Source organism: Thalassophryne amazonica, chromosome 1, assembly GCF_902500255.1.
Source record: "Thalassophryne amazonica chromosome 1, fThaAma1.1, whole genome shotgun sequence".
Lineage (NCBI taxonomy): Eukaryota > Metazoa > Chordata > Actinopteri > Batrachoidiformes > Batrachoididae > Thalassophryne > Thalassophryne amazonica.
Window position 1 is genome coordinate 124,700,496 of NC_047103.1, and position 12,297 is coordinate 124,712,792.

The window sequence follows — 12,297 nt, forward strand, 5'->3', positions numbered from 1 at the left end:
CTAGTATAAGTGGCTGGCAACTTGATTCTCGTTTCAGAATTAATGCCTCTTACTTGAAGGTCTTTCAACTTGTGACTGGACACAACTTTAGTTTTGGACGTTATTGTGCAGATCTTGAGCTTGACTGGCTCAGCCTTGGCGTTGAGTGAGTCGGCGGTGTCTCTGAGGATGAATGTGGTGTCACTCTGAGTATCAAGTAAAGCGTATACAGCTTCTCCTCCGTTGGGTTGTCTACGGTGGATATATAGACAGGAATGACTGAGGAAGTACAACCTTTAGCCTTTTGTTGTACCACTCTGTTCGATGTGACTTGTTTGGATTCTTGTTCTTGAGTTTGAGACAGCTTTTCTGTTTCTTGATTTGTTTTTGGAAGTTCTTGAGTTATCTTTGGATTTTGTTCTTTGTCTCTTTTCTCTCTGTCTTGATGTAGACATGTTGGGTGTGGTTTTTCGCATTTGTCACATACACTTCTGGATGAACAGTTTTTTGAGTTGTGGCTGAACTTGAGACAGCCAAAGCACAGTTTCTCGGACTGCACTCACTTTACTCTTTCTTCGACTGTTTTCTCCATTATCTTTCTACACTTGTGTAGAGTGTGACCAGGTTTCTTGCAAAAGAGACATGTCATGGTTGTCTTTTCATTGCTGCTTGTGCTCAGTGTTTTCGCATTAAGAGCATGACTTCTTCTTTGCTTCTCTTTATTAAAATATTTGGGCTCTTGGTCAGATGGCTTTATCGCTTGCAATGAAGTGATCGGATTACATGCGATCCTTGCTTCTTGGTTTAAAAACCTTACAAAATGACTGAAATTCAGAAACATTTTGTACTCATCTTGAAACTCTGTCACTTTCCTGTTCCAGCGTGCACTTAGCCAATCTGGTAGCTTTGCTGCGATTCTCATGTTTTCAGTGCAGTCATTCAGTACTTGTAATCCTTGTATGTAGGGCATGGCTGACTCAACACTGGTTAGGAAATCTGCAAACTCATGTAAATCCTTACTGTCCTTGGTAGTGATCTTTGGCCACATGCATATCTTGTCGCGATAGGATTTGCCAATTACAAAGGGATTTCCAAATCTGTCTTCAAGAGTTTCCCAAGCTGCAAGATATGCTGCTTCTGTTCCAACTAAAAAGTGACCTTCAATGGCCTTCTTTGCTGAACCTCCAACGTATTTTCGCAGAAAGAAGAGCTTTTCTTGTATTGGCAGGTTTTTGCGGTCAACTAGTGTCTGAAAAGACAGTTTCCAATCGTACTGCAGTGGATCACCTAAGAAGACTGCAGGTTCTGGAATAGGGATTCTATTAGCAGTGATGGCTTCAGCGAGCAGTTTAACCAGATCAATAGAGGCTACTTCTTCTGTGGAGGGAGCTGCTGTTTGTATCCCAGTTGCCTGTAGAGGTACTTGGTGGCTTGTTACAGCTTCAGAAATTAATTCTACATCTTTGCTTTTCAGAAACTTCTTGAAACAGTTTACATGGTATTTCCACTTCTTGTACTGCCGTTGAAAATCTTTGGTCAGATCACTCAACTTAGCCTCTTGTAGAGATTTTCCTTTCTCTGTAAGTGTGCGCCTTCGCTGGCTTTTGCGAACATCTTCAGGCTGTTCAACTAATACAGTGAGCTGTGAAGCTACTTCGCCTGCCTGTTCTTCATTTTCATTGTCTTGTGAATCAAACTCTGCCCTGTCTTCTTCAGTAGGCTGTACTGTGTCTTCATCTGCCATTGTATTTTTAGCGTGATGCTTTTATCTTTCTTATGCATTTACTTATAGACTTCTTATCCTGACTTTCAGATGCAGTTTACAAATGCTCGTGCTACTTCCCAGACACAGTCTTCAGGCCTGGCTTGCTTAGCTTTCACTTGCTCACGTTATCTTAGTTTAAATGGTGCTTTATTGGAGCATGTGATAATTCTCTGCCATGTGCTGCCTCTTGCCAGTAGCTTTGGTCCCGATCGTCTTGATGCTTTCTCTGGGGCAGTGTAGTGTTTACTGTGCCGGTTCGTCCACAAACAAAGGAGACCTGAGAGTTCTTTTGACTGATGTTTACTGTGGTCTTTGCACCTTTTTGCATCTTCACAGTTCCCACCGTAGAACTAGCAAACATAAATTTTAGCATTAGCCTTGGCTTATAAAACACAAATGCGCACATAAAACTGCACATTACACATACAAAATATACATACCACTTTGGCCTGCTAGCAAACAAACCGGTGAACTGAAACTTGACATTTACTCTTTAATTGGCTTTCTTAACTTACGCACTTTCGGATTTGACTTTAGCGAAGACTGACAACGTAAAACCGGAAGTAGTTCGCGTGACCTTAAGCTAGACTCAAGTAGTTAAACTTATACGCTCAAAATGGACTGAAATTAAATATTATTACTCACATACACTTACGATTTATGCTTCAATAATAGGAAAACAATATAAACTTGTACAAAATAAAACGATTTAAATAAAGTTTCGTGTATGCGTTCTTAATACACAAGTGCCATCTATTGGTAAAACAAGTGAACTGCAATCATATTGTCAACCGTTACAATCACCTTGCCCAATGCAGATTCGAGATTCATCACTGAATATGACTTTCATCCAGTCATCCACAGTCCACGATTGCTTTTCCTTAGCCCATTGTAACCTTGTTTTTTTCTGTTTAGGTGTTAATGATGGCTTTCGTTTAGCTTTTCTGTATGTAAATCCCATTTCCTTTAGGCGGTTTCTTACAGTTCGGTCACAGATGTTGACTCCAGTTTCCTCCTTTTCGTTCCTCATTTGTTTTGTTGTGCATTTTTGATTTTTGAGACATATTGCTTTAAGTTTTCTGTCTTGACGCTTTGATGTCTTCCTTGGTCTACCAGTATGTTTGCCTTTAACAACCTTCCCATGTTGTTTGTATTTGGTCCAGAGTTTAGACACAGCTGACTGTGAACAACCAACATCTTTTGCAAGATTGTGTGATGATTTACCCTCTTTTTGTTATGTGTCGGACGCAGCCCGGAGAACCGACCAGCGTTTGAAGGACCCAGTATAAAATAAGCAGAGCACGGTACAAAGGATAACAGAGTTTAATGAACATAACAGTGCTGTGAAAAAAAATATAAAAGTGCGCGGTCTGGCGTGGTGGTTTTGCAGTGCGCTCCCAGCAGCGCTAACGGTCCGGAGCCAGAACCAATTCGGACCCAAGGACCCCACTGACACCCCCCAGGTGGCCGCGACAAACTGAGTCTGTGAAAGAAGGAATCATTATGTGAGTCCACACTCAACACACAGAGAGAACGCTCAAAGGTGCACAAACAGCAAACAATTCCTGGCTTAATTACTAATCAGCTTCCAACCCTGCAGGCATGGAACACCCAGTTCACAAAACTCCACTGCAGTGGAAGCTGATTAAAGCGACTAACATAACATCTCAATATAATAAGGTGTGAGGGACACCGCATTTACTGACTGTATAAATGTTAGTCACAAAATCTAACGTACCTCAGGAAGTGTGCTGACGAACGTGAGACCTCACCCCCTCCTCTTTCACAGACCATGCATCAAACCTGGACGTTCTCTGCATCCACTGATGATGAGATGGCTCCCGAGACGACGATCTCACCTGTCTGGTCACAAGGTCGAGTCTCTGGCAAATACACACTGTGTACTCCAGTCTTAAATGCCACCATGTTCCAATCCATGTAGATGCACCACAGCTGTGAGTCCTGACGAGCCGCAGGTGATCAGCCTCAGGTGATCAGGGTGAGGTCCTGATAAACTCAGCTACACAGCCACTCAGTCCCAAATGCAAGCCACCTGGAAGGAAAAACAAAAGACAGGACAAAAGACAGAAACAAAAAGGCAGCCAGGCCCCCCCAGCCATACAACACTTTTAAGAGTTTGATAATCCTCTCCTTTGTTTCAATTGACATCTCTTGTGTTGGAGCCATGATTCTTGTCAGTCCACTTGGTGCAACAGCTCTCCAAGGTGTGATCACTCCTTTTTAGATGCAGACTAACGAGCAGATCTGATTTGATGCAGGTGTTAGTTTTGGGGATGAAAATTTACAGGGTGATTCCATAATTTATTCTTCAGAATTGAGTGAGTCCATATTTTTTTCCCTCTGCTTGGTCTAAAAAAGTAACCATTACTGACTGCCACAATTTTTTTTCTTGATTTCTTATAGTGTTTCTTAAAGCCAGAAAGTTGCCATTTGAAATGACTTTAGTTTTGTGTCATGTCTGTGATCTGCTTTTTTTCTACAAAATTAAACAACTGAATGAACATCCTCCGAGGCCGGTGATTCCATAATTTTTGCCAGGGGTTGTACTAGAGGTCAGGGTAATGCCATCCAGAGTAAGGATCTGGTTAGACACCATGTTTCTAAGATTTGTGGGGCCAAGTAAAGTGGGACTAAGTGAAGATCTTCTAAATTAGTGATACGCCATTTCCTCTCCAACTTACGGGTTATCTGCTTTAAGCTGCGAGTTTGTGAGTTATACCACGGAGTCAGGCACTTCTGATTTAAGGCTCTCTTTTTCAGAGGAGCTACAGCATCCAAAGTTGTCCTCAATGAGGATGTAAAACTATTGATGTGATAATCTATCTCACTCACAGAGTTTAGGTAGCTACTCTGCACTGTGTTGGTATATGGCATTGGAGAACATAACAAAGAAGGAATCATATCCTTAAACCTAGTTACAGCGCTTTCCGAAAGACTTCTACTGCAATGAAACTTATTCCCCACTGCTGGGTAGTCCATCAGAGTAAATGTAAATGTTATTAAGAAATGATCAGACAGAAGGGGGTTTTCAGGGAATACTGTTAAGTCTTCAATTTCCATACCATAAGTCAAAACAAGATCTAAAGTATGATTAAAGTGGTAGGTGGACTCATTTACATTTTGAGCAAAGCCAGTTGAGTCTAATAATAGATTAAATGCAGTGTTGATGCTGTCATTCTCAGCATCTATGTGGATGTTAAAATCAGCCACTATAATTATCTTATCTGAGCTAAGCACTAAGTCAGACAAAAAGTCTGAAAATTCACAGAGAAACTCACAGTAACGACCAGGTGGACGATAGATAACAAATAAAACTGGTTTTTGGGACTTCCAATTTGGATGGACAAGACTAAGAGTCAAGCTTTCAAATGAATTAAAGCTCTGTCTGGGTTTTTGATTAATTAATAAGCTGGAGTGGAAGATTGCTGCTAATCCTGCTGTAACCAGGTTTCTGTAAGGCAGAATAAATCAATATGTTGATCAATTATTATATCATTTACCAACAGGGACTTAGAAGAGAGAGACCTAATGTTTAATAGACCACATTTAACTGTTTTAGTCTGTGGTGCAGTTGAAGGTGCTATATTTTTTCTTTTTGATTTTTTATGCTGAAATAGATTTTTATTGGTTGTTGGTGGTCTGGGAGCAGGCACCGTCTCTACGGGGATGGGGTATTGGGGGGATGGCAGGGGGAGAGAAGCTGCAGAGAGGTGTGTAAGACTACAACTCTGCTTCCTGGTCCCTCCCCTGGGTAGTCACGGTTTGGAGAGTTTAATAAAATTGACCAGATTTCTAAAAATGAGAGCTGCTCCATCCAAAGTGGGATGGATGCCGTCTCTCCTAACAAGACCAGGTTTTCCCCAGAAGCTTTGCCAATTATCTATGAAGTCCACCTCATCCCCATATCCAAGGGAGAAAACTGGTTCACAGTTCACAGTGGTGAGTGTCATCACGTACCACAACCGGGCACCAAGCCCTACATGACTTCCTCCGCCTAACCACAGTCCGAAAGCTGTCCTCCAAAGCCGGCGTTTCTAGGCTGATGCTAACTGGGCATGCTAGCTGGCCCAACACTAACCACATCTGGAGTGCCTGTAACATCTATCTCCACTAAGCTAAGAAGCTGTTCTAGCTTAAAGCGCCACCCTAGCTGCCAGCATCACGCAGGATTTATGTGAAGTGTAGTCTACTTTGTGCACCAGAAAATTCAAGAGTATAGCCAAGCAAGCGCGAGCTAACCACTAATGAATATGCTAACCACTCCTAAGGTTCACACAGGAGTAAATTAATGAGCTAAAATTCACAGCAGTTACACTGAAAAAGTAACAGAAGTATTAAAGAAACGGGGGGGGGGGGGGGGGGGGTGAGTCGACCTAGCTAACAAAAGCTAACTGCCAGCGAATATGCTAGCCACTCCTAAGATTTGCACAAGAGTAAAATAACGACCTAAAATTCACAGCAGTTACACTGAAAAACTAACAGAAGTATTAGACTGGTAAAAACAGTAATAAAAGAAATGGTGGGGGGGAGAGTCAATCTAGCTAATGCAAGCTAACTGCTAGTGATTCACAACAGGAGGAATGTAGTTAAATAAGATTCAGAGTAGACACACTTAAAAACCAAAAGAAGGGTTAAACAGAAATAAAAGAAACAAATATAACTGTGTTGAGACTGGAAGAGCGTTACAACAGCAAATAATCCGTTGGAAGCAAGTTGCCAGATCTGTCAATTTCAGGGCCAGCCTTCATTGGCATAACAACTTTGGTAGAAATCAGCGAAGAGATCTGTGAGGAATAGGCCAATAAACAGATAGGCAGACATGACCTTGACCCCAATGACTGACTGTTAGCAAATTTTACCTTACTGGGAAATTCAAGCATTCGCCTACATTTCCTACTTGGAGGAGAGTACTAGAACAAACAATAACACATGCAAACCAACAAACATTTCTCACATTATAGTGTGATACTGTTGCTGCTATCTATATTATAATAGCCAAGGGGCCTCTGCATCCGTGCGTGTGTGTGTGCATTGCATGAATATGACGTTGATCACGGAGAGACTGGGGAGAACTGACATTTGTCATTTGGTTTGCTTATGGATTTGGGTCAAGGACGAACGCTGTGAAAACAAGAAAAAGTGTCATGTTGCCGTTACCGTGGGTGAGACGTGTATTGACTTTGATGTCTTCTGCCGCCGTCTCTGTTTGTGCATGTGTAAAAATAGAAGTACCTGCTTGTGACAGAATGCAGAAAAGACAAAAAGGTCTCTGTGTCTGCATGCGTGGCGAAAACAGACCATTGATAGGACTCATATTTTTGGAGAAAATGCAGATATTAGCTAATGTCGCTAATTAGTCTCGACTAACATGCCATTCCAGCAGGAAATCATCTTTATAATTTATTAAAAGTATGTGTGTGATTTTATTTAGTAGTTCAATGCAAGCATATAAAGTAATTGTAAATAAATTAAATATACATGGATGACACAAGAAAGTGAAAACACTGATTATATCTGCCAAGGACGTAATAAAGTAATTGGTGTTTGTTTATTTACGAGGGCTGTCAATAAAGTAACGGTCCTTTTTATTTTTTTGGATTTTATTCATATGTTTTTACGTCAGACATGCTTGAACCCTCGTGCGCATGCGTGAGTTTTTCCACGCCTGTCGGTGACGTCATTCACCTGTGAGCACTCCTTGTGGGAGGAGTCGTCCAGCCCCTCGTCGGAATTCCTTTGTCTGGGAATTTGCTGAGAGACTGGCACGTTGTTTGATCAAAATTTTTTCTAAACCTGTGAGACACATCGAAGTGGACACGGTTCGAAAAATTAAGCTGGTTTTCAGTGAAAATTTTAACGGCTGATGAGAGATTTTGAGGTGATTCTGTCGCTTTAAGGACTTTTCACGGTGCGAGACATCGCGCAGCGCTCTCAGGCGGCGTCATCAGCCTGTTCAAGCTGAAAACCTCCACATTTCAGGCTCTATTGATCCAGGACGTCGTGAGAGAACAGAGAAGTTTCAGAAGAAGTCGGTTTCAGCATTTTATCCGGATATTCCACTGTTAAAGGAGATTTTTTTTAATGAAAGACGTGCGGACGGGTCCGCGTGTCGGGACGCAGCCGCCGCGACGGTCCGCCACAGGAAAAACACCTCTGTTGAAAGCCTTAAGGACAAGTTGGAACATGTCCTGCCTGTTAAACAATTTCTCATATACTCACTCCACTGAAAGCCATCAAAAGCCGCCTGGATTTTACAAATGGTTATCAACACGGAGGTGTTTTTCCTGTGCCGCCGCACCGCGTCGGCTGCGTCCCGACGCACGGATCCGTCCGCACGGATCCGTCCGCACGTCTTTCATTAAAAAAATCTCCTTTAACAGTGGAATATCCGGATAAAATGCTGAAACCGACTTCTTCTGAAACTTCTCTGTTCTCTCACGACGTCCTGGATCAATAGAGCCTGAAATGTGGAGGTTTTCAGCTTGAACAGGCTGACGACGGCACCTGAGAGCGCTGCGCGATGTCTCGCACCGTGAAAAGTCCTTAAAGCGACAGAATCACCTCAAAATCTCTCATCAGCTGTTAAAATTTTAACTGAAAACCAGCTTAATTTTTCAAACCGTGTCCACTTCGATGTGTCTCACAGGTTTAGAAAAAATTTTGATCAAACAACGCGCCTGTCTCTCAGCAACTTCTCAGACAAAGGAACTCCGACGAGGGGCTGGATGACTCCTCCCACAAGGAGTGTTCACAGGCGAATGACGTCACCGACAGGCGTGGAAAAACTCACGCATGCGCACGAGGGTTCAAGCATGTCTGACGTAAAAACATATGAATGAAATCCATATAGTTTTTGAAAAAAATAAAAAGGACCGTTACTTTATTGACAGCCCTCGTATTTATTTGCCTGACCGTTAGCAGGATTACATCAAAACTACTGCTGAATTTATGTGGAAATGACTGTTGTACTAAAGCTTCAGATATCTGTTGCTGAGATAGATGATGACTGGAGTGCAGTTTGAAGCAGAAATGGGATGTTAATCCTCATCAGGGGGGACCGATTTTTAGGGGGACCGTTTAGTTTGTGACACCGGATCCAGATTCTGGATCAAGAGTTCACTTTATGTAGGCTTTGAATGATTATGGATGTTAGAAATCTCGCATCTTTTTTCTATTACAGTTCATTTAAAAATCAAATAACAAAATAGAAGTAATAATAAAATAATAATACTGATAATAATAATGTGTATGTGATAACAAAAACCTAAACAATTTATAAATACATTAAGACAGTAAATTAACATTAAAAAATTATGTAATTAACAGGGAAAAAAAGAGTTCAGTTCATCTAAAAACTGTTGAAATCTAAGGTTCTAAAAACATTCTGGACTCTCATACCATTCCAACTCATTATAGTAACTTTGCACAATTTATTACCACCCTTGAGAAATGTCAGCTACATATTTTATAAACACTACCCAAACTAGAGCACAAACCTGTACCATGGCCTCATCATGTCATGCACAACACGCCGACCTTGGCTAATTTCTCTCTGTTCGTTTGCAACCCAAGATAGACCTGTCCATTGAGAGGGTACGAGGTTTCACTGTCACAATTCCACCAGATGGTAAAATAAACATTAAGAAACAGATTTTTATCAAAATGAAATCACAGAAGCAACATGTATTGCATTAGCAAAACGAATTTCCAGTGGGGTCCAGTAAACCCCAATCAGGTAATGGCATATACTCTGCTCATTCCATGTTCAAATTTTGTCAACAACATATGATGCAGTCGACAATTGACAGGTGACAATTACATAAAATTGCGCAAGAAAATGATATACAGTGATCACAATACCGAGAAAGACCAGAATAAGGTTAATCATTTCAAATGTCTACTGCATTTCCATATAACTTCACTTAAAATAAAAAGCTACAAGAATAATGTTGTAATGTTGTGACAGAAAGCCAAATCTGCAGACTATCAAAAGGAGGTGATAGCAGGAAAAGGCTTCAACTCCTGTGACACGTATGCCGTGGCTGCTGCCATCGATGACACACTGGTGACAGAGAGTGACCACGTAAGAAATAACTGCTGTCAGATCTTTTCAATCTTCCATTATTCAGTTCAAATCACCTGATGGCAGCAACTTAATTTTATTCTGCAGGTTGCAGTGTCAGTGGAGCTGGACGGCACCCACACCCGAGGCATGATGGTCGTGGACTACATGGAGCTGCTCAATAAGAAACACAAGGCCTACATCATTAAGAAAATTAACTTGGAGAAGTTCAAGAAAATGCTTGTGAAATCAGTGGAGTAGAAAGATCCTGTAACTGACAGAAATGAATTCAGCTCATCAAATTAAATGAGAATCCTTTTCAGCATGATATACTTGTGTGACATATTTGTCATAGAATTCCACATCATGACTACTCTCTGCTGTGTGAGACACCGAGTGGTTCTGCAAATGATTTGTAGGAGTATGAAGGAGGGACGCCCCTCTCAAAAGGGACAAACAAATAGCATACAAATAGCAATTTAAAATCACAAACAACATATAAAGTATTATTCTGGAATATAAGTCTTGTTGGGATGTTTCCTAGTTTGGGAGGTCCTGCTACTTATGCTCAAGTGCGACATATAGCAAAAAACAATGTTTGTTTTTCATAATAATAACTACAGTAACTATTTATATTGGACTTTAACAGGAATCAAAGCAGTAAACAAAATAAACAGCAATGATAACAGAATAAATGGCAATGATAAGTACACTTCAACAGTGTGCAAAAAAAATCCAAAATTAATGAGCTGATAATGCTGAATAAAGGTCCGACTTATACTCCCGTGTGACTTATACTCTGGAAAATATGGTAAGACACCTGGGATTTCTTGTCAAAATGTCTATGGCTAAAATTATTCTTTTTTTAATGACACCTTTATATTCCAAGGGGCTGTGATGTTGCTGGACAGAAGTGTGAGACTTGGACACGAAACAGCAAACTAGAGTGACAACTGGATGTTTGTGGTATTTGGTCTATTTGAAGCATCTTTGGATACCACTGGATTGACTGTATGAAATGAGTTATTAGTTACAGAGAGTAAGAGGAGGAGTATGACTGATATTGTGAGTGAACGCCAGCTGCAACATCTTGGATGCTTGGTGTGTTTTTCTATGAATGATCCAGCACACAGGTGGTGATGACCCCAGCAATGGTGGAAGACCAAGTGGCCACACACACCAATATATATATATATATATATATATATATATACACACACACACACACACACACACACACACACACACACACACACACACACACACACACACACACACACACACACACACACACACACACACACACACACACACACACACACTGTGGCTCATTCAGCCATTATGAACACACACACATACACAGATGAGTGATCATTTTTTGGTGTGCACCCAGGGCAGCTCCTGCGTGTCTCCCACAGGAATGTCAGATTCTCATTTTTGTCTCCAATCACTCACGATGTACAGTTCATCCAGAAAGTATTCACAGTCTTCACTTTTTCCACATTTTGTTATGTTATAGCTTTATTCCAAAATGGATGAAAATTTTTTTTTTCCCCTCAAAATGTTACACACAATACACCATAATTACAGTGTTAAAGGTTTTTTTTTGTTTGTTTTTTTTTTTTAGATTTTGGCAAATTTATTAAAAATAATAATAAAAAAACCTAAAGCCCTTCACACATAACATGACTGAAGCAAACTTGTGCACAAAAGACAAACTGCATGCCACTCATGAAAAATTATAGCCACCTCAAACACCTCGTACACCTGTTGCCACAACCATTCGCACACATCAGCGGCTGAAAGACAGCGAGTGCCCTGCGAGTGCCCATTTGCAACTTCTGTCGAATGGGCACTCTGTAGAAAAGGCAGGGCTATTCGCGCTACTGGCAAGAGAGTAGAGAGCAGATGACCACATTCAAGCTGTCTGTAAAAATTGTCTAAGTGCAACACGAGTCTGTGTTACCAAGCAGCACACATAGCAGTAACTGTGCTGACCCACCCCCCCTCCCAACACATGTCACGTGCATATACTTGCATGACATGCTGATAATTATGGACAGACAAGAAGATCACATGGGGACCAGCCAGCCATGTCTGAGCGCACATGGCACAGCAAGGTGCCTCTCAGCTGATCGCCAGCCAGCCACTCACTGACATCTGGAAATGACAGCTCAGTGCACACGATGTGTTAAATTAAAAACACAGAGAGTACAGCCAAGACAAGTATATAAATAAATACTACAATAACTACTGTATGTGTATATATATATATATATATATATATATATATATATATATACAGTGAGGAAATAGTAGTTATTGACCTACTGACTTTAAATAACCCTAATTTTGAGAATGAAATTAAAAATATTTATTCATCAGAATTAGAACTTAAAAAGACTACAGAAAACAATAACAAACTCTCATACTTAGATATAGAGTTGAGTTTTATAGATAGACAGTTTAG

General features: G+C 40.8%; 1 protein-coding gene across 1 annotated transcript in view; it reads left to right on the plus strand.

The window, feature by feature from the left end:
• LOC117513902 (inosine-uridine preferring nucleoside hydrolase-like) overlaps positions 1-10,162 on the plus strand; it is a 64,921-nt gene extending 54,759 nt beyond the window's left edge. The window contains exons 7-8 of the mRNA XM_034174144.1: positions 9,732-9,848; positions 9,936-10,162. Coding sequence (XP_034030035.1) covers positions 9,732-9,848; positions 9,936-10,088 — 270 coding nt within the window. The 3' untranslated portion in view covers positions 10,089-10,162. The remainder of the gene's footprint in view (positions 1-9,731; positions 9,849-9,935) is intronic.
• The last annotated feature ends 2,135 nt before the right edge of the window (positions 10,163-12,297 follow it).